The sequence below is a fragment of the Salvelinus alpinus genome, chromosome 24, assembly GCF_045679555.1.
Source record: "Salvelinus alpinus chromosome 24, SLU_Salpinus.1, whole genome shotgun sequence".
NCBI classification, from domain to species: domain Eukaryota; kingdom Metazoa; phylum Chordata; class Actinopteri; order Salmoniformes; family Salmonidae; genus Salvelinus; species Salvelinus alpinus.
In genome coordinates, this window is record NC_092109.1 from 5,609,317 (window position 1) to 5,636,085 (window position 26,769).

Genomic DNA, 26,769 nt, shown 5'->3' on the forward strand with positions numbered 1-26,769 from the left:
GGGGCTCCATGCAAGATCTCACCTCGTGGGGCATCAATGATCATGAGGAAGGTGAGGGATCAGCCCAGAACTACACGGCAGGACCTGGTCAATGACCTGAAGAGAGCTGGGACCACAGTCTCAAAGAAAACCATTAGTAACACACTACGCCGTCATGGATTAAAATCCTGCAGCGCACACAAGGTCCCCCTGCTCAAGCAGGCGCATGTCCAGGCCCGTCTGAAGTTTGCCAATGACCATCTGGATGATCCAGAGGAGGAATGGGAGAAGGTCATGTGGTCTGATGATTCAAAAATAGAGCTTTTTGGTCTAAACTCCACTCGCCGTGTTTGGAGGAAGAAGAAGGATGAGTACAACCCCAAGAACACCATCCCAACCGTGAAGCATGGAGGTGGAAACATCATTCTTTGGGGATGCTTTTCTGCAAAGGGGACAGGACGACTGCACCGTATTAAGGGGAGGATGGATGGGGCCATGTATTGCGAGATCTTAGCCAACAACCTCCTTCCCTCAGTAAGAGCATTGATGATGGGTCGTGGCTGGGTCTTCCAGCATGACAACGACCCGAAACACACAGCCAGGGCAACTAAGGAGTGGCTCCGTAAGAAGTATCTCAAGGTCCTGGAGTGGCCTAGCCAGTTTCCAGACCTGAACCCAATAGAAAATCTTTGGAGGGAGCTGAAAGTCCGTATTGCCCAGCGACAGCCCCGAAACCTGAAGGATCTGGAGAAGGTCTGTATGGAGGAGTGGGCCAAAATCCCTGCTGCAGTGTGTGCATACCTGGTCAAGAACTACAGGAAACGTATGATCTCTGTAATTGCAAACAAAGGATTCTGTACCAAATATTAAGTTCTGCTTTTCTGATGTATCAAATACTTATGTCATGCAATAAAATGCTAATTAATTACTTAAAAATCATACAATGTGATTTTCAGGATTTTTGTTTTAGATTCCGTCTCTCACAGTTGAAGTGTACCTATGATAAAAATTACAGACCTCTACATGCTTTGTAAGTAGGAAAATCTGCAAAATCGGCAGTGTATCAAATACTTGTTCTCCCCACTGTATATAGGCCTAACTATCATATGACTGCTGTAGAATCAATTCTATCTGTAAATATCTAGAAAATAACCTGATTGTATTGCCACTATCTCTTCACACCCCGTCCCTGTAATATACAATGTTTTTACGGTTCAATTACATTCGCCCCTTTCCCTTTCTTAAAAATCAACCAAACTGATCCTAAAACATGATTGGACGGTGGGGCAGTGAAACGAAGACCCTGAAACATGATTGGCCGACGGGGATGTCACAACTTTGATCCTGAAACGTGATTGGCGGTCAGGGATGTCAGTCACTCACGGTGGTGGGGAAGAAGCGGCTGAACTTGAACTTCTTGAGACACATGGAGCAGGTGTAGGTCCCCAGGAAAAGGATGAACGACATCAGAGTGACGTCGGGGACGAAGCCGCAGGCTGGACCAATCAGCTCACCACCATACTTCACACACTGTTCCTTGTCGAGGGACGCCCACGTGGCGTTTACCGGCTAAGGGAGAAAAACAGACGCACAAACAGACAAAACCATTACATCATGAGTCATGACTAAAGGATTACCTGAATACGTACATGCAGAATCGCCTAAATCCCGGGGAAAACATTTCACGACATAAGTGAAAGAAATTGATTTAAATATTGATTTAATTGAAATCAGTTAATGACAGCGTTGTCCATCAACAATTCACTGCATTGTTGATGTATAACACTGTCATAATCTAATTAACCCACACCAGCTCAGACAATTTCCTGTCTGAGACACGCTCAGAAATATAGACTTCCTTCAGACCTCCGTGACTGAAGATGATATGGCTGTCAGAGAAGAAAGACTCAAGTGGCTGCTGCTTACCAGATCAGTATCATTTATCCAGGAAGAGACATCGCTATAGAGACCTGTCATATTTCCTGGATGGAAACAAACCACAACAAAAAACAACGACAGTGAGGTCTCCACAAAACCACTTTACGAGGTACTTGTCAAACTATAACATGCATTTTCCTTTGAGTTTTAAGCACTAGCCTTTTGTCTGAATTGTCAAAGGAGAGAGATGATGGTTGACAGGCTCAGGCATATATGCTGTTACTTAACTCCGAGCCCCTGAGGAACATATCTCCCACCAACCATATACAGTAGTGCTGAGCGATTAGTGCTTTTGAGGTCGGTTCGGTTTCGGTTCGAATATAAAAAATAATCACGTTTTTTCTCGATTTTTTTGTTATTTAAATTTGTTATTAAATGCATTAGGTGTGTTGAATCCTGTAACAATACAGAATAAAAGTCCCATGACGGTAGTGACTGACCATTACTGCTTATCACTTATTAACCATAATTTATTCACATTACTTTAATAAAATATATTATATTTTTGTGTGTATTACATTTGTTTTATTTTATGACTTTATTATTTCATTTCAAGTCATCATCTCATCTCTATAGAGCTGCTGCCTACGCTGTCTGACAAAATCACTATTTTAGTAGTTCTTCAAAGTAAATAAGGCATACTTTTATGACTGCTGAATACCAGCTATCACTTAGATTATGTATTTTCAGTTGGAGATACTTTGCGAAGCAATTACTCTCTATCCCTCTCGATCGCGTGTCTTCTGTCTCTTTTCTCCCTCTCTGTATCTGCTCCACACAGACCGGACAAGTAGGCTCGCAATGGATTGTGGTCATTGTAGTTAATTAACACGTTTCCTGCGCTAAACTATGTTGAATATTGGCCTGTTGGAAACTACAATTCCCTACTACATCGTACAGTTCGGGTTTGATCTGATTTCTCTCTAGAGAAACTGCGCATTGTGCTCACAGAAAAAAATAACTACATGGAATTCAAATAATTGAACCAATTTTGGTCAATAAGTTGTTTAAAAAAAATGAAAAATAACATACATTTTGGTTAATCGCTCAGCACTACGACCATAGAAACCTGCCAAGTCACTCACTAAACAGACCTGGTAAAACTGTTAAGAGATATCATTGTGTACTCTCTCAAGTTGATACATACTTGGACCATATAATTATAACCAGTTTAAATATTGTGGAATTTTTTTTCTGAGCTATAGGGATGTCAATGGGACGTGAGATGACTGATTCAAAGCTAGAGCAACACTGGCCAAACCACAGAACCAGAAAGGGATTATATATAAATGGGTCAAACCCTCTTCGGTAGCTACACCCTTGTTGTCACCTGGACCATCATCATTAGCACCTTCTGATCTGATTGGTTTAAACTACACAACAGCCAATGAGCTGTGAGCACAGTGCTGATCAGCATACCGTCGTCCGGTAGGGGCATGCAGCGGCAGTCGTACGTTGTGACGTAGTTAGGGTCGTAGTTAGCGTTGATGGGGTTGTAGTGGGCCAGCTTCAGCATCTTCTTGAAGGCATCGTAGATGAAGATGAAGGAGATGAGGGATGAAAAGCCCTCCTCCGTGAAGCGCGTGAAGTACTGCACCAGGAAGCTGGCGTCTGTGGCAACCAGCACCAGGCAAAAGAAAGCTGACCACAGGCCGATCCACAGCCGGAATTCCAGGTAGTCAAAGTCATTGTCTCTGGAGGGAGAGAGAGAGTGATGGTACAACCATGGTTAGTTAATGTAAGAGTAGGCCAATCCACGACCAGATCTCCAGGTAGTCAAAGTCAATGTCTCTGTAAAGGGACAGGTGGGAGAGATGGTAGCATGTACAGTATGTGTGTTTTGTGTGTATCAGAGACAGACAGAAAGATGGACAGAGGCTGTAAGGCCTGCAAACAACACCACTGACTCAGGAGTCAGTGAACCCAGTCGTGAAAACAGTGGAAGGGCATGGCGGATTCAACTCAGACCCGAGCCGTGGAAACATGGCGCCGTCAGCTCAGCTTTGGTAGTCTCCATTCACGTTATGACATTGAATGAATGTGAATTATTCATAACGGAACATAACCACTCCAGTGTTCTCTGTAATGTAATGCTAGAAGATGGCCTTCTCTCTGGCATGGCAAGGAGAAGGGGGAAAAAAGAGAGGAGAAAGAGGAGAAGAGAATTCTGGTCTGGTCTGGCCCGTGTGGGAGCAGGTCTAGACCGGGGTCACATGACCCCATTCAGTGGAGGAAATAGGAAGTAGCGAGCAGGACGCAGCGGGAAATGAAAGGACAATCGGCCTGGCAACGGGACCGCAGGCAGTTTGTTTGTTATTGTGAATAAATCGAAGGACTATTTGTTCCAGAGAATCAGATAGATACAAAAACTTGAGCCCAAAACAACGTGGCCAATTCATATTGTTTATGTCTATCGTGAGTATTATTTGTATTCTAGTTTTACTTGTTTTATATTGAAGGATACACAGAACCTGTGTAAATAGAAAAGCAATATGCAGCTTTTGCCAGAAGGAGAACTTAACATATTCACATGGTGAATTAGACTGGGGTTTGGGTTTTTAGTGGGCACCACGGTACCCTTGAGCCAGTACCACATACCACTGGTAATCCTCACAACAACAGTCCAACTCTGAAAACAAATACTGGAGCGAAGCAAAACATCCCTAGGGCCATTATTGTTGCTAATTTGTTTTACTTCCATTGAATTCTCTCAGACATATTTCCCCAGTCATAGGAGGTCATTTAAATACGAGAGAGAGAAACAAACGACTGGTGGTGGGTAAGTTGCCAACCTACGTACTGAGGTAAAATATGAGTTGAATCCATTAGTCCCCAGTCTAGTGGATTTGTTTGTGGCAGAGTTGCTACATCTTAATTCCTTTAATGATTTTGACAGCTTTTTGGGGTTATTTTGTTCTCTGCAATGTAGTCAGTATAGTACCCCCTCTTGGCTTCCACAATCTTCTGAGCCTCATTCCTGAGCCCTTTATATAAAAGGAAGGCCTTGTTCCTTCATTCATTGGCTTCAAGGATTTCATGATTAAACGAAGGGATGGCTCTCTGCTTTACTCTAACTTGCCTAATGGGCACCACAGTGTTAACAACCCGGAGGAACCTACTCTTGAAAGCCTCCCCGACGGTATATCAATATCTGTGGTACTCATAATGCAAGGAAAATAGAGAGGGTGACACCTACTTGCTGAAGTTGAAGAGGAGCCTTTCAAACACCAGTACAGGACCGGTGCTGCTGAGGATGGTGAGAGGCTGGCCAGCCAGCAGACAGAATATGGCCCCTGTCACTGCCGTGCCCAGGAAACTTTCCAACACACCCTGGAGGACAGGAGAGGAGAGGGACACAGAGGGGCTGGTGAGTCAAAGAAACACACATACAGACAGAGATAGAAAAAAAAAGAGGCAGATGGGGACGTTTGTCCCAAATCCTGGGAAAGATTAGTCTCCGGGTGGAGTTAGTTAAAGGTCCTAGGTCAAGAACACGGAGTAAACAGCGAGAGTGGCAAAATCCAAACCACTGTTAGATATGTTTAAACCGAGTGGGACTGGACAGGAGAGTGATTGGTGGAGGGCCGAAGGCAGGGTCTGGTTCCAAACTACTGTTCTGGTACCCTACCCTCACAAAAAAACAATAGCGCAAAGCTCTGGTCACACTTGGCTTGCCTGGTTACCCATCCACATCGCTCCGGCCAAATGCCACGCTCACTAATGTTTCTTCTCTACAATGAGTCTGGATTTGCTTCCTCCCCGACGACTTCTCAAATGTGAACACATTCAAAACGTTCTGATTGGTCCCAGAAACCAAATGGGTTGAGCCAGAGCCAGCCTACACAGACCCTGAATCATGTAATTTGGACATCAGCCCAAACGACTTCTAGGATAGGAGGTTCAGACTGATGCATGGAGCGATCGATAGAGCAGCAAAATGAAATTCAGGATGAGCTGCATAGGGCCTTAAGCAAACAAGATAAGGCACATCCAGAGGTGGCGCTCCTAGTGCCTGTTGATTTTAACGTAGGGAAAAGTCTAACCTCATTTTTACCAGCATGTCACCTGTGTAACAATAAGGGAAATCAACTCTAGATTACCTTTACTCCACACAGAAACACATACAAAGCTCTCCCTCGTCCTCCAGTTGGCAAATCTGACCATAACTCATCCTCCTGATTCCTGCTGACAAGCAAAAACTCAAACGGGAAGTACCAGTTACACGCTCAATACGGTAGTCGTCCAATGAAGCTACAGGACTGTTTTGTTAGCACGGACTGGAATATGTTCCGGGATTCATCCGATAACATTTACCACATCAGTCACCAGCTTCATTTTAATTAGCGCATCGACAACGTCGTCCCCACAGTGACCGTACATACATATCCAAACCAGAAGCCATGGATTACAGGCAACATCGACAGGCTAGAGCTGCAGCTTTCAAGGAGTGGGACACTAATCTAGATGCTTAAGAAATCTCGCTATGATCTCCGACATGCCATCAAATAGTCAAAACGTCAATACAGGACTAAGATCGAATTCTACTTTGCCGGCTGTGACGCTCAGATGTGGCAGGGCTTGCAAACTATCACAGATTATAAAGGGAAACCCAGCCGTGAACTGCCCAGTGACAGGAGCCAGATGAGCTAAATTCCTTCTATGCTTGCTTCGAGGCAAGCAACACTGAACCATGCATGAGAGCACCAGCTGTTCTGGACGACTGTATGATCTCGCTCTCCGCAACAAATGTAGACCTTTAAACAGGTTCAAATTCACAAGGCCGTGGGGTCAGACAAATTACCAGGACGCATACTCAAAGCAGGCAAGTGTTTTCACTGACATTTTCAACCTCTCCCTGACCCAGTCTATAATGCCTACATGTATCAAGCAGACCCCCATAGTCCTTGTGTCCAAGAACGCCAAGGTAATCGGTAGCCATGAAATGCTTTGAAAGGCTGGTCATGGCTCACATCAACACCATCATTCCAGACACCCTGTACCAATTCAAATTCACATCTATATTGCACTCCACACTGCCCTCTCCGACCTGGACAAGAGGAACACCTACATGAGAATGCTGCTCATTTACTATAGCTCAGCATTCAACACCATACAATGCCTTCAGAAAGTATTCACATTCCTTGACTTATTCCACATTTTGCTGTGTTACAGCCTGGATTCAACATTTATTAAATAGTTGTTATTTTTCTCAAGCACAATACCCCATATCGACAAAGTTAAAGCATGTTTTTAGATTTTTTTAAGCTAATTTATTGGAAATGAAAAACAGAAATATTTTACTTTGTAAAAGCCCCTTTGGCAGCGATTACAGCTGTGGAATTTCTGGGTCTCTGAGAGCTTTCCACACCTGGATTGTGTAACATCTACCCAATATTATTTTCAAAATTCTTCAAGCTCTGTCAAATTGGTTGTTGATCATTGCTAGACAACCATTTTCAGGTCTTGCCATAGATTTTCAAGTAGATTTAAGTCAAAACTGTAACACGTCCACTCAGGAACTTTCACTGTCTTCTTGGTAAACAACTCAAGTGTAGATGTGGCCTTGTGTTTTAGGTTATTGTCCAGCTGAAAAGGTGAATCATCTCCCAGTGGGAACGTTGTTTGAACCAGGTTTTTCTGAAGGATTTTTCCTGTGCTTAGCTCCATTCCTTTTCTTATTTTATTGATGCAGCCACCACTATGCTAGAAAATATGACGAGTGGTACTCAGTAATGTGTTGTATTGGATTTGCCCCTAACATAACCCTTGGTATTTAGGACAAACAGTGCATTGCTTTGCAGTATTACTTTAGTGACTTGTTGCAAACAGGATGCATGTTTGGAATATTGTTATTCTTTACTGGCTTCCATATTTTCACTCTGCCAATTAGGTTAGTTTTGCGGAATAACCACACTTTTGATGATCCATCCTCAGTTTTCTCCTATCACAGCCATTAAACAAACTGTTTTAAAGTCACCATTGGCTTCATATTGAAATCCAAAAGTGGTTTCCTTCTCTGGCAACTGAGTTAGGAAGGATGCCTGTATCTTTGTAGTGACTGGGTGTATTGATACACCATCCAAAGTGTAATTAATAACTTCTCCATGCTCAAAGCGATATTCAATGTCTGCTTTTTTAATTTACCAATAGGTGCCCTTCTTCGCGAGGAATTGGAAAACCTCCCTGGTCTTTGTGGTGGAATCTGTGTTGAAAATTCACTACTCGACGGAGGGAACTGACAGATAATTGTATGTGTGGGGTACAGAGCTGAGGTAGTCATTACAAAATCATGTTAATCACTGTTATTGCAAATTATTCACGCAACTCATTATGTGACTTGTTAAAGCACATTTTACTTGCCATAACAAAGGGGTTGACTACTTATTGACTCAAGACATATCATTTTTGATTCATTTGTAAACATTTCTAAAAACATAATTCCACTTTGACATTATGGGGTACTGTGTGTAGGCCAGTGACAACAAAATCTCAATTTAATAAATGTTTTATTCAGCTGTAACACAACAAAATGGTGGAAGAAGATCAGGGGTGTGAATACTTTCTGAATGCACTGTAGTCCCCTCCAAGCTCCTCACTAAGCTCAGGACCCTGAGACTGAACACCTCCCTCTACGACTTCCTGACGGGCCCCCCCCCAGATGTTGAGGGTAGGCAATAACACATCCGCCACGCTAACCCCCAGGTCGGGGGCCCCTCAGGGGTGCATGCTTAGTCCCCTCCTGTACTCCCTGTTCACCTACGACTGCGTGGCCGCACATGACTTCAACACCATCATTAAGTTTGCTGACGGCACAACAGTGCTTGGCCTGATCACCAACGACAATGAAATGGCTTATAATCGCCTACAGCGATGACAATTGAGCTGATTGTGGACTACAGGAAAAGGAGAGCCGAGCACGCCTCCATCTGCATCAAAGGGGCTGTGGTGGAACGGATTAAGAGTTTCAAGTTCACACACACCAACACACACAACAATGCCTCTTCCCCTCAGGATGCTGAAAAGATTTGGCATGGGCCCTCAGACCCTCAAAAAGTTCAACAGCTACACCAATGAGAGCATCTTGACTAGCTGCATCACCGATTGGCATGGCAACTGCTTGGCATCCGACAGCTAGACACTACAGAGGGTAGTGTGTACGGCCCAATACATCACTAGTGCCGAGATCCCTGCAATCCAGGACCTCTATACCAAGCAGTGTCAGAGGAAGGCCCTACAAATTGTCAAATACTCCAGCCATCCAAATCATAGACTGTTTACCACTCTCTGCTACCACACGGAAAGCGGCACCAATGCACCAAGTTTGGAACCAACAGGACCCTGAACATCTTCTATCTCCAAGCCATAAGACTGCAAAATAGTTAGTTAAATAGTTAACCAATAGCTACCCGGATTATCTGCATTGACGCTTTTTGCACTAACTCTTTTGACTCATCACATACAATGAGAGCCAAGATGGCCGCAATCGATAAGAGACAATACTGTGCAGCTGTATTCATCGCCCTGGCCAAGGCTTTCAACTCTGTCAATCACCACATTCTTATCGGCAGACTCAACAGCCTTGGACTCTCAAACTGACTGCCTCGCCTGGTCCACCAACTACTTCTCAGATAGAGTTCAGTGTGTCAAATCGGAGGGCCTGTTGTCCGGACCTCTGGCAGTCTCTATGGGGGTGCCACAGGGTTTAATTCTCATGCCGACTCTCTTCTCTGTATACATCAATGATGTCGCTCTTGCTGCTGGTGGTTCTTTGATCCACCTCTACGCAGACGACACCATTCTGTATACCTCTGGCCCTTCTTTGGACACTGTGTTAACTAACCTCCAGACGAGCTTCAATGCCATACAACTCTCCTTCCGTGGCCTCCAACTGCTGTTAAATGCAAGTAAAACTAAATGCATGCTCTTCAACCGATCGCTGCCCACACCTGCCCGCCTGTCCAGCATCACTACTCTGGACGGTTCTGACTTAGAATATGTGGGCAACTACAAATACCTAGGTGTCTGGTTAGACTGTAAATTCTCCTTCCAGACTCACATTATGCATCTCCAATCCAAAATTTAATCTAGAATCGGCTTCCTATTTTGCAACAAAACATCCTTCACTCACACTACCAAACATACCCTCGAAAAACAGACTATCCTACCGATCCTCGACTTTGGCGATGTCATTTACAAAATAGCCTCCAACACTCTACTCAACAAATTGGATGCAGTCTATCACAGTGCCATCCGTTTTGTCACCAAAGCCCCATATACTACCCACCACTGCGACATGTATGCTCTCGTTGGTTGGCCTCATATTCGTTGCCAAACCCACTGGCTCCAGGTCATCTATAAGTCTTTGCTAGGTAAAGCCCCGCCTTATCTCAGCTCACTGGTCACCATAGCAGCACCCAGCCCTAGCACGCTCTCCAGCAGGTATATCTCACTGGTCACCCCCAAAGCCAATTCCTCCTTTGGCCGCCTGTCTTTCCAGTTCTCTGCTGCCAATGACTGGAACAAACTGCAAAAATCACTGAAGCTGGAGACTCATATCTCCCTCACTAACTTTAAGCACCAGCTGTCAGAGCAGCTCACAGATCACTGCACCTGTACATAGCCCATCTGTAAATAGCCCATCCAACTACCTCATCACCATACTGTTATTTATTTTATTTATTTTGCTCCTTTGCACCCCAGTATCTCTACTTGCACATTCATCTTCTGCACATGTATCACTCCAGTATTTAATTGCTATATTGTAATTATTTGGCCTCTAGGACCTATTTATTGCCTTACCTCCCTTATCCTACCTCATTTGCACACACTGTATATAGACTTTGTATTGTATTATTGACTGTATGTTGTTTATTCCATGTGTAACTCTGTGTTGTTGTATGTGTCGAACTGCTTTGCTTTATCTTGGCCAGGGCGCAGTTGTAAATCAGAACTTGTTCTCAACTAGCCTACCTGGTTAAATAAAGGTGAAATAAAAAATAAAACAATGCTGCTACCATTTATTATCTATCCTGTTGCCTAGTCACTTTATTCCTACATCTACCGCAATGACCGTGTACCCCTGCACATCGACTCTGTACTGGTACCCTGTGTATTCAGTGCATTAGGAAAGTATTCAGACGACTTGACTTTTTCCACATTTTGTTACATTACAGTCTTATTCTAAATGTATTAATTGTTTTTTTCCTTATCAATCTACACACAATACCCCATAATGACAAAGCAAAATGGGTAGTTGGTGAAGCACCTTTGGCAGCGATTACAGCCTCAAGTTTTCTTGGGTATGACACTACAAGCTTGGCACACCAGTAATTGGGGAGTTTCTCCCATTCCTCTCTGCAGATCCTCTCAAGCTCTGTCAGGTTGGATGGGGAACGTTGCTGCACAGCTATTTTCAGGTCAATCCAGAGATGTTTGATCGGGTTCAAATCCGGGCATTAGGTGCTTTTGGCAAACTCCAAGCGGGCTGTCATGTGCCTTTTACTCAGGAGTGGCTTCTGTCTGGCCACTCTATCATTAAGGCCTGATTGGTGGAATGCTGCAGAAATGGTTGTCCTTCTAGAAGGTTCTCCCATCTCCACAGAAGAATTCTAGAGCTCTGTCAGAGTGACCATCGGTTTCTTGGTCATATCTCGGACCAAAGCCCTTCTCCCCCGATTGCTCAGTTTTAAAGTCACCATTGATGATGAATGGAAACAGGATGCACCTGAGCTCAATTTCGAGTCTCATAGCAAAGGGTCTGAATACTTATGTAAATAAGGTACTTCTGTTTTTTAGTTTTAATACATTTGCAAAAAAATCGAAAAACCTGTTTTCGCTTTGTCATTATGGGGTATTGTGTGTAGATTGCAAAAAAATATATATATATTTAATCCATTTTAGAATAAGGCTGTAACGTAACAAAATGTGGAAAGAGTTAAGGGGTCTGAATACTTTCCGAAGGCAATGTATAGCCAAGTTATCGTTACTCATTGTGTATTTATTCCTCGTGTTATTATTTTTCATATTAATTATATATTTTTTCTCTCTGCATTGTTGGTATACATTTCCCAGTCTTCACCTGTTGTTTACGAAGCATGTGACAAATGTTATTTCTTTTGATTTTAAGCTTTCGACATCATGATATCAATCTGCCGATTCAGCGAATGCTTTATTTCCCCCATCACACAGCTCCAGACATACAAAGAGCTGTTATACAGGCCAATCAGGACAGACAGCCCTTCTCAAGTTCACATTGTGCCATCGTGTGTTTATACTAGCTGTATTTTACACACCATCACCAGGCCTGGGTAGGAGACAACGGACAGATGGGATGCAGGATCAGAGCTATGCTGCCTGGAACGCTGTGCACCAATGCTTGGATAGCTATGGCTTCTTGGAAAGGTCAGAGGTCAAGAGAGGGATTCCCTTCCCCTCCTCCCACACAGTGGAGGGAGGTTGGGGGAGGACGGAGGAGATGGGGCAGTGACGAGGCTAGCTGAGTAATCTGGATCTGTGGTTATTTCTAGTGGAGCCAAATCCCCTGAGGCCAGCTCTCCTCGGCTCATGCATGCCTGTCTCGACTGACGTAGCTGAGTAAACTCAACCCCATATACTGTACATCTCATTAGATTTAAGTTGTCACTTGGACTACATCAAGTCGGCATCAGTCGATACTTGTAAAAATGTGCATTCATTAATGCATACATATATTTGTACTGTATAACTATGTAATTTTTGGGGGGGGTTCTCCAATCCGTAGTTTTTGTTAATAACTTAATTCTATTGGGCCGTGTAATCCACTGTTTCCCAATGGAGTATACGATAGAAGTTGGGATCCGTAGTTTTTTATTTTAAAAAAATGGCATTCTATATATCACCTGCTAAAGCAAAAAAATCTGCCGTGCAATGAAGGGGCTGCTTCATTTCCGGTTACAAACGGCTTCCTTGGCGGAGGTTGTATAAAATGCTATTTTTATCCAAAACTACAGCACCCAAAGCAAACAACATATCTATACAGTCCAAACATAGGTACAAGGTACACTTAATTTAAAAAAAACATTTTTACAAGTATCGACAGATACCGACTCGATATAGTCGGCGATGCACTCCGGCAAAACTCATGGCAGCTGAACTCCATTGAGATGTTGCAACTCAACTCCATTGAGATGTTCAGTATACGGAGTTGCGTTTACTCAGCTACGACTGATGCAGCTTGCTGTGTGTGTGGTGGTAGTGGTGGGGGGGTGGTGTGTGTGTGTGTGTGTGTGTGTGTGTGTGTGTGTGTGTGTGTGTGTGTGTGTGTGTGTGTGTGCGTGCGTGCGTGCGTGTGTGTGTTTAGTTGCACTCTCCCCAACTCTCCCACTTCATACTCTAACAGTCAACAAGCCGTCTGCATATCTACAGTAAACCAGATCATCCTAGCCAGCAATATACACACACCTGTCTTGGCATATGCCCTTAACACACAGTTAGTGGCAACTGCACAAGTAGGGCGGGGCGCTGTGCCCCAGGTCAGGTTAATTATACTATAGCCTACATTAGAAGATGAGCTATAAGGAGATGTAAAGCAATTTTGATGTAGAAGTTGAGCATTTGCCATGACAGTACTATGACAAGGAGTTTTCCTGACCACGTGACCTGACCAAGAAAAACTCTGAGTCCCAGTTATATGCTACAACTAGGGCCCTGTTGAGGTCACAGGTCAATATCCTGTCCCTCATTACAAATTATTAATATAGTATTTGCCAATGCTTAAATCCAGTTATGCTTATGCAAAAAATATATATAATAAATATTTCAACTGATTCTGTTTCACAAAGACATATAAACAGGTGGGGCTCACCTGCATGTTTTCCGTAGCGTCTCCTAGCAACCCTCCGAAGGTGATTGCATTGGTTACGGTGCCCAGGTAGATGAACAAGATGGCGGACAGCGACTGGATGTGAATGGCGTCGTAGAAATCACTGGCGAAAAACGGCAGCTTCCGCTTGATGTCCAGAATGAGGCCGCCGCAAAACCTTAACAATGAAAATGTGACAGTAAAATGTTACATTTATGCCACAAACTCTTTGTTATTGTCAAATTATTTAAAGATGTAGCCTCGTAAAAGGAGACGGATCGCTACGATGCCCATTCTGCTTTGGTCAGCGTAGCTACTGAATCTGTCTGGTTTGCGAGATAACTAAAGATGCTGTCTCATCACAAATCAGTGTCTGGCATATAGCGTAACTAAAAGGCAATGGTAAATAGTGTCTTGCTTTGGCCACACACCTAAGGTGTAATTTCCTGGAATTCCTTAGTAAACATGCGTGGAGTTACAGTGTTATAGTAAATAGTTTTGCATTCTGATTTCAGTGAGAGTTGAGGCCTTGCTGAATGACATACTAGATGAGTGACATACTACATGTTGGTATTGGCAGTTGAAGACAGCTCTGTATTGACAGTTGAAGACTGCTCTGTTATTCAAGATGACACCATATCATATGGTTTAGGCTAGTAGTAATGAGCAGTTTCATCCTTACTTCCCAGTGTTCATGAGCTCTTCTCCGACATGTCCATGTCCCCCTCCTCCCTGACCCCCGTCATGTCCCGGTGTGTCCCCATTCATCTGGGGCCCATCCCCTCCGCCCCCAGCATTATACTGGTTCTTCCTATACAGACACACACAGTAGGTTAACCCACAGACATCACTCTCCAACACACATCTGATTGTTTGTGGTCCACCATGAGTACCAAGTTTGGAGGAAAGAGAGGGAATACTCCGGGGTCACTTTTAAAAAGAAACATGCACAATTTAAGTAATTTCCTGGAACTAGGAACATTTACAGAATTGTTTAACCCTTCTAGGACCAGAGGTGTGTGTGACAGGGCTGTACCTCTTGTCAGACGAGGGCAGGGACTTGGGGGGTTCTATCCTGATGTCGGGGTCCCACTCCCCAGGGGGTAGGACAATGACCTCATCCAGGAACTCCTCGATGCCCGCAAGCAGGTCCTGTCTGTCCTTGGCCTTGTAGGCAATGTCATGGAACACCTGACCACAACACAACCGATGAGGAATCATATTAACATCAACAGCAGCACACAACCAAACATTTCTTGTTTCACACTTGTCTCTTCCTCATATTGTGACCTGAGTAATTGGATCCTAATCATTATCATCTATTTCTATGTAAAGACTTACAGTATCCCATCTATTTAAGCCATAATCTCTTAATAATAGTATATACAGTGGGGAGAACAAGTATTTGATACACTGCCGATTTTGCAGGTTTTCCTACTTACAAAGCATGTAAAGGTCTGTAATTTTTATCATAGGTACACTTCAACTGTGAGAGACGGAATTTAAAACAAAAATCCAGAAAATCACATTGTATGATTTTTAAGTAATTAATTCGCATTTTATTGCATGACATAAGTATTTGATCACCTACCAACCAGTAAGAATTCCGGCTCTCACAGACCTGTTAGTTTTTCTTTAAGAAGCCCTCCTGTTCTCCACTCATTACCTGTATTAACTGCACCTGTTTGAACTCGTTACCTGTATAAAAGACACCTGTCCACCCACTCAATCAAACAGACTCCAACCTCTCCACAATGGCCAAGACCAGAGAGCTGTGTAAGGACATCAGGGATAAAATTGTAGACCTGCACAAGGCTGGGATGGGCTACAGGACAATAGGTAAGCAGCTTGGTGAGAAGGCAACAACTGTTGGCGCAATTATTAGAAAATGGAAGAAGTTCAAGATGATGGTCAATCACCCTCGGTCTGGGGCTCCATGCAAGATCTCACCTCGTGGGGCATCAATGATCATGAGGAAGGTGAGGGATCAGCCCAGAACTACACGGCAGGACCTGGTTAATGACCTGAAGAGAGCTGGGACCACAGTCTCAAAGAAAACCATTAGTAACACACTACGCCGTCATGGATTAAAATCCTGCAGCGCACGCAAGGTCCCCCTGCTCAAGCCAGCGCATGTCCAGGCCCGTCTGAAGTTTGCCAATGACCATCTGGATGATCCAGAGGAGGAATTGGAGAAGGTCATGTGGTCTGATGAGACAAAAATAGAGCTTTTTGGTCTAAACTCCACTCGCCGTGTTTGGAGGAAGAAGAAGGATTAGTACAACCCCAAGAACACCATCCTAACCGTGAAGCTTGGAGGTGGAAACATCATTCTTTGGGGATGCTTTTCTGCAAAGGGGACAGGATGACTGCACCGTATTGAGGGGAGGATGGATGGGGCCATGCATCGCGAGATCTTGGCCAACAACCTCCTTCCCTCAGTAAGAGCATTGAAGATAGGTCGTGGCTGGGTCTTCCAGCATGACAACGACCCGAAACACACAGCCAGGGCAACTAAGGAGTGGCTCCGTAAGAAGCATCTCAAGGTCCTGGAGTGGCCTAGCCAGTCTCCAGACCTGAACCCAATAGAACATCTTTGGAGGGAGCTGAAAGTCCGTATTGCCCAGCGACAGCCCCGAAACCTGAAGGATCTGGAGAAGGTCTGTATGGAGGAGTGGGCCAAAATCCCTGCTGCAGTGTGTGCAAACCTGGTCAAGAACTACAGGAAACGTATGATCTCTGTAATTGCAAACAAAGGTTTCTGTACCAAATATTAAGTTCTGCTTTTCTGATGTATCAAATACTTATGTCATGCATTAAAATGCGAATTAATTACTTAAAAATCATACAATGTGATTTTCTGGATTTTTGTTTTAAATTCCATCTCTCACAGTTGAAGTGTACCTATGATTAAAAATTACAGACCTCTACATGCTTTGTAAGTAGGAAAACCTGCAAAATCGGCAGTGTATCAAATACTTGTTCTCCCCACTGTATATATGCCAATTAGCAGACACTTTTATCCAAAGCAACTTACAGTCATGCATGCATACATTTTACGTACAGGTGGTACAGGGTTGCGAACCTACTATAGTGGCATTGCAAGCACCATGCTCTACCAACTGAGTTACAGAGGACCACCAGGAGCTCTTATTGCACTGAGAGTATCTCTGTAAATCTCAGGCACAGAGTATTGGGCCACTCAGACCAGGCCAGGGGTGATCACTCCATACAGGATTTACCCAGGTATTTTACCCAAAAGGCTCAGCCCTTTCTGTTTCCATCTACATGGGCCGGAACCCGTGTCTCACTGGGCCACGGCTCCGGCGGACCAGCTCTCACTTGGGGCCAAAGCCAGGCCACTGGTACTTTCAGCTTTAACAGCTTCTCAGAAAGCAACTGTTTTGATTATGCAGGGCTTGTCAATTCTGCTCTTCACGAGTCGTCACTGTCAGCCCTAGCTAGGCAAACACAACGTCCCTAGTATAACTTCCCTGGTACAGTATACACTAAGTGAAACACTGGCGTTACAGTCGAAAAGCAGTATCAGACCCACAGTCAGATAAAGATCTCTATGGGACTGAGCGTTCACAGGGAAGCTGAGGTTTTAGTTAAACTGTAACTTGAGGAAATCCTGGGGAAAAAGGGGGGTGTGGGGGATATGAGAGTCAGGTGCAATATGGGTAATCGGAGGGAGAGAAGTTTTTGTAAACGTTTCGTGGGTCAGTGTGGGCAGTGCAGGAGAGGTTAGGAGGAGTGTAAAATAAGAACTCTGATATCCACCAACACAGGAAAAGAATATGGTGACAATCACGAGAGATTACAATCACAGAAACTCTAAAGCAGGAGCAGTGCTGGTCTTTATAACCCCTTACATCCTACTATGAGGCTGGGAGACAATAGTCAGAGAATATGGCATTGCCCTGCAATAACACTAAACGAAAGAGCTGTCGTACAGTACGCGGCTGCTCCTTTTTTACGATTGTCTTGTCATAATGTCTTGTCAACAGGCATGAGGGTCAATGAACTTGGCCTCGTACTACCACACTGATCTCACAAGCTTACATATATGATTTGCTACACAAATTTTAAATCATAATTTATTTATTTAACCTTTTATTTAACTATAAACAGTCAGGTCCATAATTATTGGCATCCTTGATAAAGATGAGCAAAACATTTGCAAAAAAATTATCATACAATAGAGGACAGTATTGTATTATTTATTTTATACAGTCTTTTTTGCTCACCTTTATCAAGGGTGCTAATAATTATGGACCTGACCGTATGTTATCTCGCAAGATCAATTCCATATACCACCAACCACTGCGACCTGTATGCTCTCGTCGGCTGGCCCTCGCTACATATTCGTTCCAAGACTCACTGGCTCCAGGTCATCTATAAGTCTATGCTAGGTAAAGCTTCGCCTTATCTCAGCTCACTGGTCACCATAACAACACCCACCCGTAGCACGCGCTCCAGCAGGTATATCTCACTGGTCATCCCTAAAGCCAACACCCCCTTCGGCCTCCTTTCCTTCCAGTTCTCTTCTGCCAATGATTGCAAAAAGTTGGAGACTTATATCTCCCTCACTAACTTTAAGCATCAGCTATCTGAGCAGCTCACAGATCTCTGCAGCTGTACACAGACCATCTGTATATAGTCCATCCAACTACCTACCTCATCCCCATATTGTTTTTTTTAACTTTTTTTGCTCTTTTGCACACTACTATTTCTTCTTGCACATCATCATCTGCACATCTATCACTCCAGTGTTAATTTGCTAAATTGTAATTACTTCGCTACTATGGCCTATTTATTGCCTTACCTCCTTACTCCATTTGCAGACACTGTATATATACACTGCTCAAAAAAATTAAGGGAACACTTAAACAACACAATGTAACTCCAAGTCAATCACACTTCTGTGAAATCAAACTGTCCACTTAGGAAGCAACACTGATTGACAATAAATTTCACATGCTGTTGTGCAAATGGAATAGACAAAAGGTGGAAATTATAGGCAATTATAGGCAAGACACCCCCAATAAAGGAGTGGTTCTGCAGGTGGTGACCACAGACCACTTCTCAGTTCCTATGCTTCCTGACTGATGTTTTGGTCACTTTTGAATGCTGGCGGTGCTTTCACTCTAGTGGTAGCATGACGGAGTCTACAACCCACACAAGTGGCTCAGGTAGTGCAGCTCATCCAGGATGGCACATCAATGCGAGCTGTGGCAAGAAGGTTTGCTGTGTCTGTCAGCGTAGTGTCCAGAGCATGGAGGCGCTACCAGGAGACAGGCCAGTACATCAGGAGACGTGGAGGAGGCCGTAGGAGGGCAACAACCCAGCAGCAGGACCGCTACCTCCGACTTTGTGCAAGGAGGAGCAGGAGGAGCACCCAACACCGTGCAGGACGTTTGGCATTTGCCAGAGAACACCAAGATTGGCAAATTCGCCACTGGCGCCCTGTGCTCTTCACAGATGAAAGCAGGTTCACACTGAGCACATGTGACAGACGTGACAGAGTCTGGAGACGCCGTGGAGAACGTTCTGCTGCCTGCAACATCCTCCAGCATGACCGGTTTGGCGGGGGGTCAGTCATGGTGTGGGGTGGCATTTCTTTGGGGGGCCGCACAGCCCTCCATGTGCTCGCCAGAGGTAACCTGACTGCCATTAGGTACCGAGATGAGATCCTCAGACCCCTTGTGAGACCATATGCTGGTGCGGTTGGCCCTGGGTTCCCCCTAATGCACGACAATGCTAGTCCTCATGTGGCTGGAGTGTGTCAGCAGTTCCTGCAAGAGGAAGGCATTGATGCTATGGACTGGCCCGCCCGTTCCCCAGACCTGAATCCAATTGAGCACATCTGGGACATCATGTCTCGCTCCATCCACCAACGCCACGTTGCACCACAGACTGTCCAGGAGTTGGCGGATGCTTTAGTCCAGGTCTGGGAGGAGATCCCTCAGGAGACCATCCGCCCCCTCATCAGGAGCATGCCCAGGCGTTGTAGGGAGGTCATACAGGCACGTGGAGGCCACACACACTACTGAGCCTCATTTTGACTTGTTTTAAGGACATTACATCAAAGTTGGATCAGCCTGTAGTGTGGTTTTCCACTGTAATTTTGAGTGTGACTCCAAATCCAGACCCCCATGGGTTGATAAATTTGATTTCCATTGATAATTTTTGTGTGATTTTGTTGTCAGCACATTCAACTAAGTAAAGAAAAAAGTATTTAATAAGAATATTTCATTAATTCAGATCTAGGATGTGTTATTTTAGTGTTCCCTTTATTTTTTTGAGCAGTGTAGATTTTTCTATTGTGTTATTGACTGTACATTTGTTTATCCCATGTGTAACTCTGTGTAGTTGTTTTTGTCGCACTGCTTAGCTTTATCTTGGCCAGGTTGCAGTTGTAAATGAGAACTTGTTCTCAACTGGCCTACCTGGTTAAATAAAGGTGAAATAAAAAAAATATAAAAATATTTTTTTTGGAAGTATAAGGCTAAAATCAACTCTAACCGTACCATGACTTCAATCCCAGATCAACATTGTAAGCCTTGCCAATTTCATAATTACAACTGTAGGATCCAGAGAGCCTTGTGTAAGACATGACATCTTAGTTTCCTAGTCTACACCGTGTTGAGCCATATGCCACCTGGGTGCTATATGTGGCCTGGAGTCGTCTTTCTGCCTATGTTAATCTCTTAATACTACAGCTGGCCAGACATTTACTAAACATAGGGCAAACACTGCAGACCAGCAATAGACTCACACTCAGATTAACAAACAAAATATACATTCACACGGACCAAGTCCCTTGAACTCCAGGAAGACTGGACAGTATCAACTCCTTGGTAAATATACAATATAAGCAGGCTGGACACAGTAAGTCACGTACCTCATCAGACATGAGGGTGGCGATAGCGCGTCCGATCTCATGGTAAGAATTGGCTTTTCCTTTGGGCCCCAGCAGCACGAATAAAAACCTGAAAGGAAATGGAGAAAAAAATAGAAGGATATTCAGAAATAGACAGTTAACAAAAAGCCCAAATTGGGTAAAACAGTGGTCACTAGTGGTTGAACTCTATAAATACAGTACCAATCAGCCTCTACAGCAGGCCTGGGCAATTCCAGTCTTCGGGGTGCCTGATTGGTGTCACACTTTTTCTCCATCCCTAGCAAACACACCTGATTTAAACTAATTACATTTTTAACTGAAGATCATGATTATTTGATGATTGGAGTCAGGTGTGTTAGCTGGGGCTGGGGCAAAAGTATGACACCAATCAGGCCCCCGAGGACTGGAATTGCCCAGGCCTGCTCTACAGGCTATGAGATATAGTGGTGGTGATTGTGGTTGTAGTTGGTGTCAGCGGTCATTAGGGTACCTGGTAGGGACGGGGACCTCTGTCAGAGCTCCCAACATGACAGCCTGCTGCAGACGGACGAACGCCACAAAGGGCGAATCCAGGAAGTCCACCTCTCCGACCAGGACGTTAGATGCCTCGGCATCACGAGGAAGCTTCTTCATAAACTTATTCTTCAGCTACAGATGGTGAGGGGGGGGGGGGGAAGAGAAGGATAGATTAAGAGAGAGGGGGGGGACAAGAGATAAAGAGATAAAGAGTGATAAAGAGTGATAAAGAGTGATAAAGAGTGAGAGAGAGTGAGAGAGAGTGAGAGAGAGTGAGAGAGAGTGAGAGAGTGAGAGAGTGAGAGAGTGAGAGAGTGAGAGAGAGAGAGAGCATGAGAAACTTAAAGATAGAGACAGAAAAAGAGAAAGAAAGCAATGAAATCCTAGCCTTGACCCACATCTATTCAAAAGACACGGTGCTTGACACGACTGTCCTTATCAGAGTAGAATGAGAAAAGCAGCAAAGGTATTGTAACAATGGACATTTCACATGCTCCAAAGTTGTACACAGTTCCATGAATGAAATGGGGCCGCACAGTACAACCCGTCCCCGGCACATTGGCATTGCATGCTGTATTATGTGGCAACATTGCAGCTCGTAGCGTCTGTAGAAACAGATTAAAGCAGTTTTTAATCACTCTGTGACTCACTAACTCACTGAGAAAGGACACATAACGAAGTCCTTTCTGTTCATTGGTTATACACTTGAACAAGTCTCTAGAATGACATGTAATGAGAATGTAACACAGTAGCAACAGAAAAGATTCCCCTCTGTGCAACTGTATACAGAATAACAGGCCAGGTGAATGCATACCAGCCCTTCCCGTTAGGTCAATGTGCCGGTAAATTCAAATTAAGGCCTAAGTGGGACACTGACGTACTACTTAGTCCCAGTGAAATGTAAAAAAAACACTAAACATCCAGAGACCTCGAGCGAGGTGATGATCAACTAAGCAAGGCCTTGGTGTTTTATCAAAGGCCAGAGCAATTTGACAAATGAGCTACTGTTGTCAGTGTAATTCCCGGAGTTAGTTACTGTGTCTGTGTACTGGTTTCAGCAGGCTTCAGGAGGAGTAGCAACATTGGCACTAAACACTTAAGAGAGAGTGTCAGGGCTCTTTGTGTGTTAGGCTCATAGGCTTTATCAGTCGAGCAAGGCCACACAACCCTAGGAACACACTCCATCACACACAAACACACACGCTGTGCCCAATCTTTGACCCTGCATAGTGCAGGAGTTGAAATGTAGAGTGCCCAAACACAGACGCACACACACACAATAATATCCTCACCTGGTCTCTATCTGGTTGGTCAGAGAAGTCGTTGAGGCTGTTAGAGGTCAGGTTCCGATGGGTCGTGGCTGGGCTACCTGTGGGGTCAGAGGTCCGAGTTCAAAGACCAGGACTGAGAGGGGTCACCGTGTCCGTTAGTGCACAAAACAGTCAAATGGTTTTATAGCGTTCTGAAATGGAGGTGAGTGTTTCTTATTGGACCAGGTAGTCCCTCCCTGTTTCAGGCAGTTTTGTTCCGTTTGGTGCCTGATGAACACAACCCTGGGGTCCAACAAAGTCACTGAGATGAAAGGTAAAGCACAAGTCAGAGAAAAGACAAAGGCCCAGTGAGATTAGACTGATCTCTATGAAGGAGATGAAGAGAAACAGAAGAAAATAGGAACAGAAACTTCAGAAGGAACTAATATAAATCTGGAAGGCTGCCAGGGCTTAGTTAAGCTTTAGGGCCGATGCCAGCTGCAGTGGATCAGATCTTCTGACTGAAATCTCCCACTGCCGTGCCCTGTTCGTCTCTGATCTGATGCCAACTGGTCCCTCACTGACACGGCAAATCAGAGAGAGGGCACGGACACTCAGTCGTGTTTGTAGTCTATGGTGGGGTTGGTGGGCGAGTGGGAGAGTGGGCGAGATAGCCAGACTCCGTGAGAAGGCTGGGTTGGCATTGCAGTTCTGTTAACCTGACAGAGTTGGTCAATAGTCAAGTAGGGTCTACATTAGCTAGTTGGTTGTTTACTATTTCTCTGGGCATGATAGACTATGACTTGGATGCTGTTTGATGCAGTCGTATAAAAAAATCCTCCAAAAATGGTGGACTGATCGTGATTTCCCATGAGAGTATTGTTTTCAGTCATCTATGCTAATATCAGCAATACAAGTTTGGATCGCAAATTAGCACATAGACTATTGTCAAGGTATGTGTTATGATCTGTTATAGACTATGTTATATGACTATTATAACCTGACTTACACAGGTATCCCACACTAGGGTGTTGTAATGCATTATAACCTGACTTATTGAAAAATGTCCTTGTTTTAAAGTGTTGTATTGCATTATTTGCGTATGACTTACACAGGCATTCCAAAAAAATTCCATGTTAGAGTGTTGTATTGTTTTATAACCTGACTTACAAAAGTATCCCACACAATGGTATGTTATAATGCATTATAATATTATAATCAGGGGTTGAAACCGGTTCAGGGAACAGAACCGAAAACCGGAAAATAATGACATTTTGTAAGGAACAGAAACGGAACCTGGAACGAAAGTTATCCATACTGTTCCGGAACAGAACCGTTATTTTAAAAGCTGGGAACCAGTTAATAATATTATTTTACATTACAGACATTTTTTTCTAGTCCCACAACAAAACGCAACAAAAGCGCCTCACTCTGTAAATCGAAACTTATTCCAGTGGCTGCCAGCAAGCTGATAATCGTTGCCTGTGTGTGTTTAAGCTACCTGCCCATCCCCACCTCCGAAGAATAGCTACTGTACTGACGTTACAAACTTGATTTAGAAGATAGAGATTTTTTATTAATTCACTTTTTTTAAGGATACTATAGGCATAGTTATTACATTTCACATTGGATTTAATAACTACAAAAAGGTAAGACGTGTTTTTAACTCTGGTAAGGCTCTGCACACACAAGCTTGTTATCTACCTAACAAGCTGCCCAGCGCTTCAAGTCTCCTCAAGTTCAGAACTTTATTTTGCTAGTCGGAACAGTGGAACAAAAATGTTTAAAATAGTGGTTCTGTTTAGAACGAAACAATAGGAAAATAACTTTGGTTCCAACCACTGGTTATAATGCATTATAGCCTGACTTACACAGGCAAGCCTTGTGCCATATGTGTTATAACCTGACTTAGTAAGGTATCCCATGTGTAATAAATGCATTATAACCTGACTTACTGAGGTATTGCATGCTGGAGCTTCTTTGGACCTCCTCTATCGGTTCCTCAGAGCCAAGCGGGGTTGCATAAGGCACAAATTGGGACTGGGACTGGGGGTGGGAGTGGGGGAAGGGCTGGGGGTGTTCATGGGGACTGCGTGCTTTAGTGCAGACAGAGCATCCAGAGAGAGAGAGAGAGAGAGCGTAAATGAGTGAAGGAAGGAAAGGGAGACAGGGAAAGGAAAGGAGTGAAAAGAAGAGAAAAGACAAGAACTTATTAGACTTTTCCTACAAAGCCAGTGTAGAGAATGTTAGTCTGCTCAGGAGAATAAAGAGTGCAGTTAGAGGTTAGAGAGAACAAGAACAATCTCACACACTTCAAAGTGCAGTACCGTATTACTGTGAGCGGCTATCCAAGCAGTTAAGGTTTTGACAAATAATTCAATCAGATGCTGTAAAGTCTGAATCCATTTCGGAGATAGTAGTATTTCGAAGAAAAAAAACACAAGCATCAACACTCAGGGTTACAAGAATCTTGCCAGGCACATTCACATGGTTAATAGTCCAGTCTATTGCCACCTAGATATACAGCTGAAGTCGGAAGTTAACATACACTTAGGCTGGAGTCATTAAAACTAGTTTTTCAACCACTCCACATATTTCTTGTGAACAAACTATAGATTCGGCAAGTCGGTTAGGACATCTACTTTGTGCATGACACAAGTCATTTTTCCAACAATTGTTTACAGACAGATTATTTCACTTATAATTCACTGTATCACAATTCCAGTGGGTCAGAAGTTTACATACGCTAAGTTGACTGTGCCTTTAAACAGCTTGGAAAATTCCAGAAAATGATGCCATGGCTTTAGAAGCTCCTGATAGGCTAATTGACATCATTTGAGTCAATTGGAGGTGTACCTGTGGATGTATTTCAAGGCCTACCTTCAAACTCAGTGCCTCTTTGCTTGACATCATGGGAAAATCAAAAGAAATCAGCCAAGACCTCAGAAAAAAAATTGTAGACCTCCGCAAGCCTGGTTCATCCTTGGGAGCAATTTCCAAATGCCTGAAGGTACCACGTTCATCTGTACAAACAATAGTACGCAAGTATAAACACCATGGGACCACACAGCTGTCATACCGCTCAGGAAGGAGACGCGTTTTGTCTCCTAGAGATGAACGTACTTTGGTGCGAAAAGTGCAAACCAATCCCAGAACAACAGCAAAGGACCTTGTGAAGATGCTGGAGGAAAAAGGTACAAAAGTATCTATATCCACAGTAAAACGAGTCCTATATCGACATAACCTGAAAGGCCGCTCAGCAAGGAAGAAGCAACTGCTCCAAAACCGCCATAAAAAGCCAGACTACGGTTTGCAACTGAACATGGGGACAAGGATCGTACTATTTGGAGAAATGTCCTCTGGTCTGATGAAACAAAAATAGAACTGTTTGGCCATAATGACCATCATTATGGTCATTGAGATGTTTGGAAGACAAAGGGGGAGGCTTGCAAGCCGAAGAACACCAACCCAACCGTGTAGCACGGGGGTGGCAGCATCATGTTGTGGGGGTGCTTTGCTGCAGGAGGGACTGATGCACTTCACAAAATAGATGCCATCACGAGGAACAAAAATTATGTGGATATATTGAAGCAACATCTCAAGACATCAGTCAGGAAGTTAAAGCTTGGTCATAAATGGGTCTTCCAAATGGACAATGACCCCAAGCATACTTCCAAAGTTGTGGCAAAATGGCTTAAGGACAACAAAGTCAAGGTATTGGAGTGGCCATCACAAAGCCCTGACCTCAATCCTATAGAAATTTTGTGGGCAGAACGGAAAAAGTGTTTGCGAGCAAGGAGGCCTACAAACCTGACTCAGTTACACCAGCTCTGTCAGGAGGAATGGGCCAAAATTCACCCAACTTATTGTGGGAAGCTTGTGGAAGGCTACCCGAAACGTTTGACCCAAGTTAAACAATTTAAAGGCAATGCTACCAAATACTAATTGAGTGTATGTAAACTTCTGACCCACTGGGAATGTGATGAAAGAAATAAAAGCTGAAATTAATCATTCTCTCTACTATTATTCTGACATTTCACATTCTTAAAATAAAATGGTGATCCTAACTGACCTAAGGCAGGGATTTTTTACTAGGATTTAATGTCAGGAATTGTGAAAAGCTGAGTTTAAATGTATTTGGCTAAGGTGTATGTAAACTTCTGACTTCAACAGTATGTACCTATAACATCTTTAATGCAATCAAATGATGGCCCATAATGTTGATCATACACTACACCATATCCTATAGAATTGATGACAAAGTCCACCAGAGGGAAAAATCTATCATTGTAGATGTGATTGGTAGAACTTATTGGGATAAGGTAGGAAGTAAGGACAAA

General features: G+C 43.8%; 1 protein-coding gene across 2 annotated transcripts in view; it reads right to left on the reverse strand.

The window, feature by feature from the left end:
* Positions 1–26,769, reverse strand: part of LOC139552025 (electrogenic sodium bicarbonate cotransporter 1-like) — a 76,148-nt gene that overhangs the window by 16,652 nt on the left and 32,727 nt on the right. For both annotated transcript variants that reach the window (XM_071363363.1, XM_071363364.1), the window contains exons 7-16: positions 22,472–22,548; positions 21,154–21,311; positions 20,664–20,751; positions 14,793–14,947; positions 14,439–14,567; positions 13,760–13,934; positions 5,114–5,247; positions 3,337–3,611; positions 1,906–1,961; positions 1,363–1,548 (exon numbers count right to left, since the gene is read on the reverse strand). In XM_071363363.1, the coding sequence (XP_071219464.1) occupies positions 1,363–1,548; positions 1,906–1,961; positions 3,337–3,611; positions 5,114–5,247; positions 13,760–13,934; positions 14,439–14,567; positions 14,793–14,947; positions 20,664–20,751; positions 21,154–21,311; positions 22,472–22,548 (1,433 nt within the window). The remainder of the gene's footprint in view (positions 1–1,362; positions 1,549–1,905; positions 1,962–3,336; positions 3,612–5,113; positions 5,248–13,759; positions 13,935–14,438; positions 14,568–14,792; positions 14,948–20,663; positions 20,752–21,153; positions 21,312–22,471; positions 22,549–26,769) is intronic.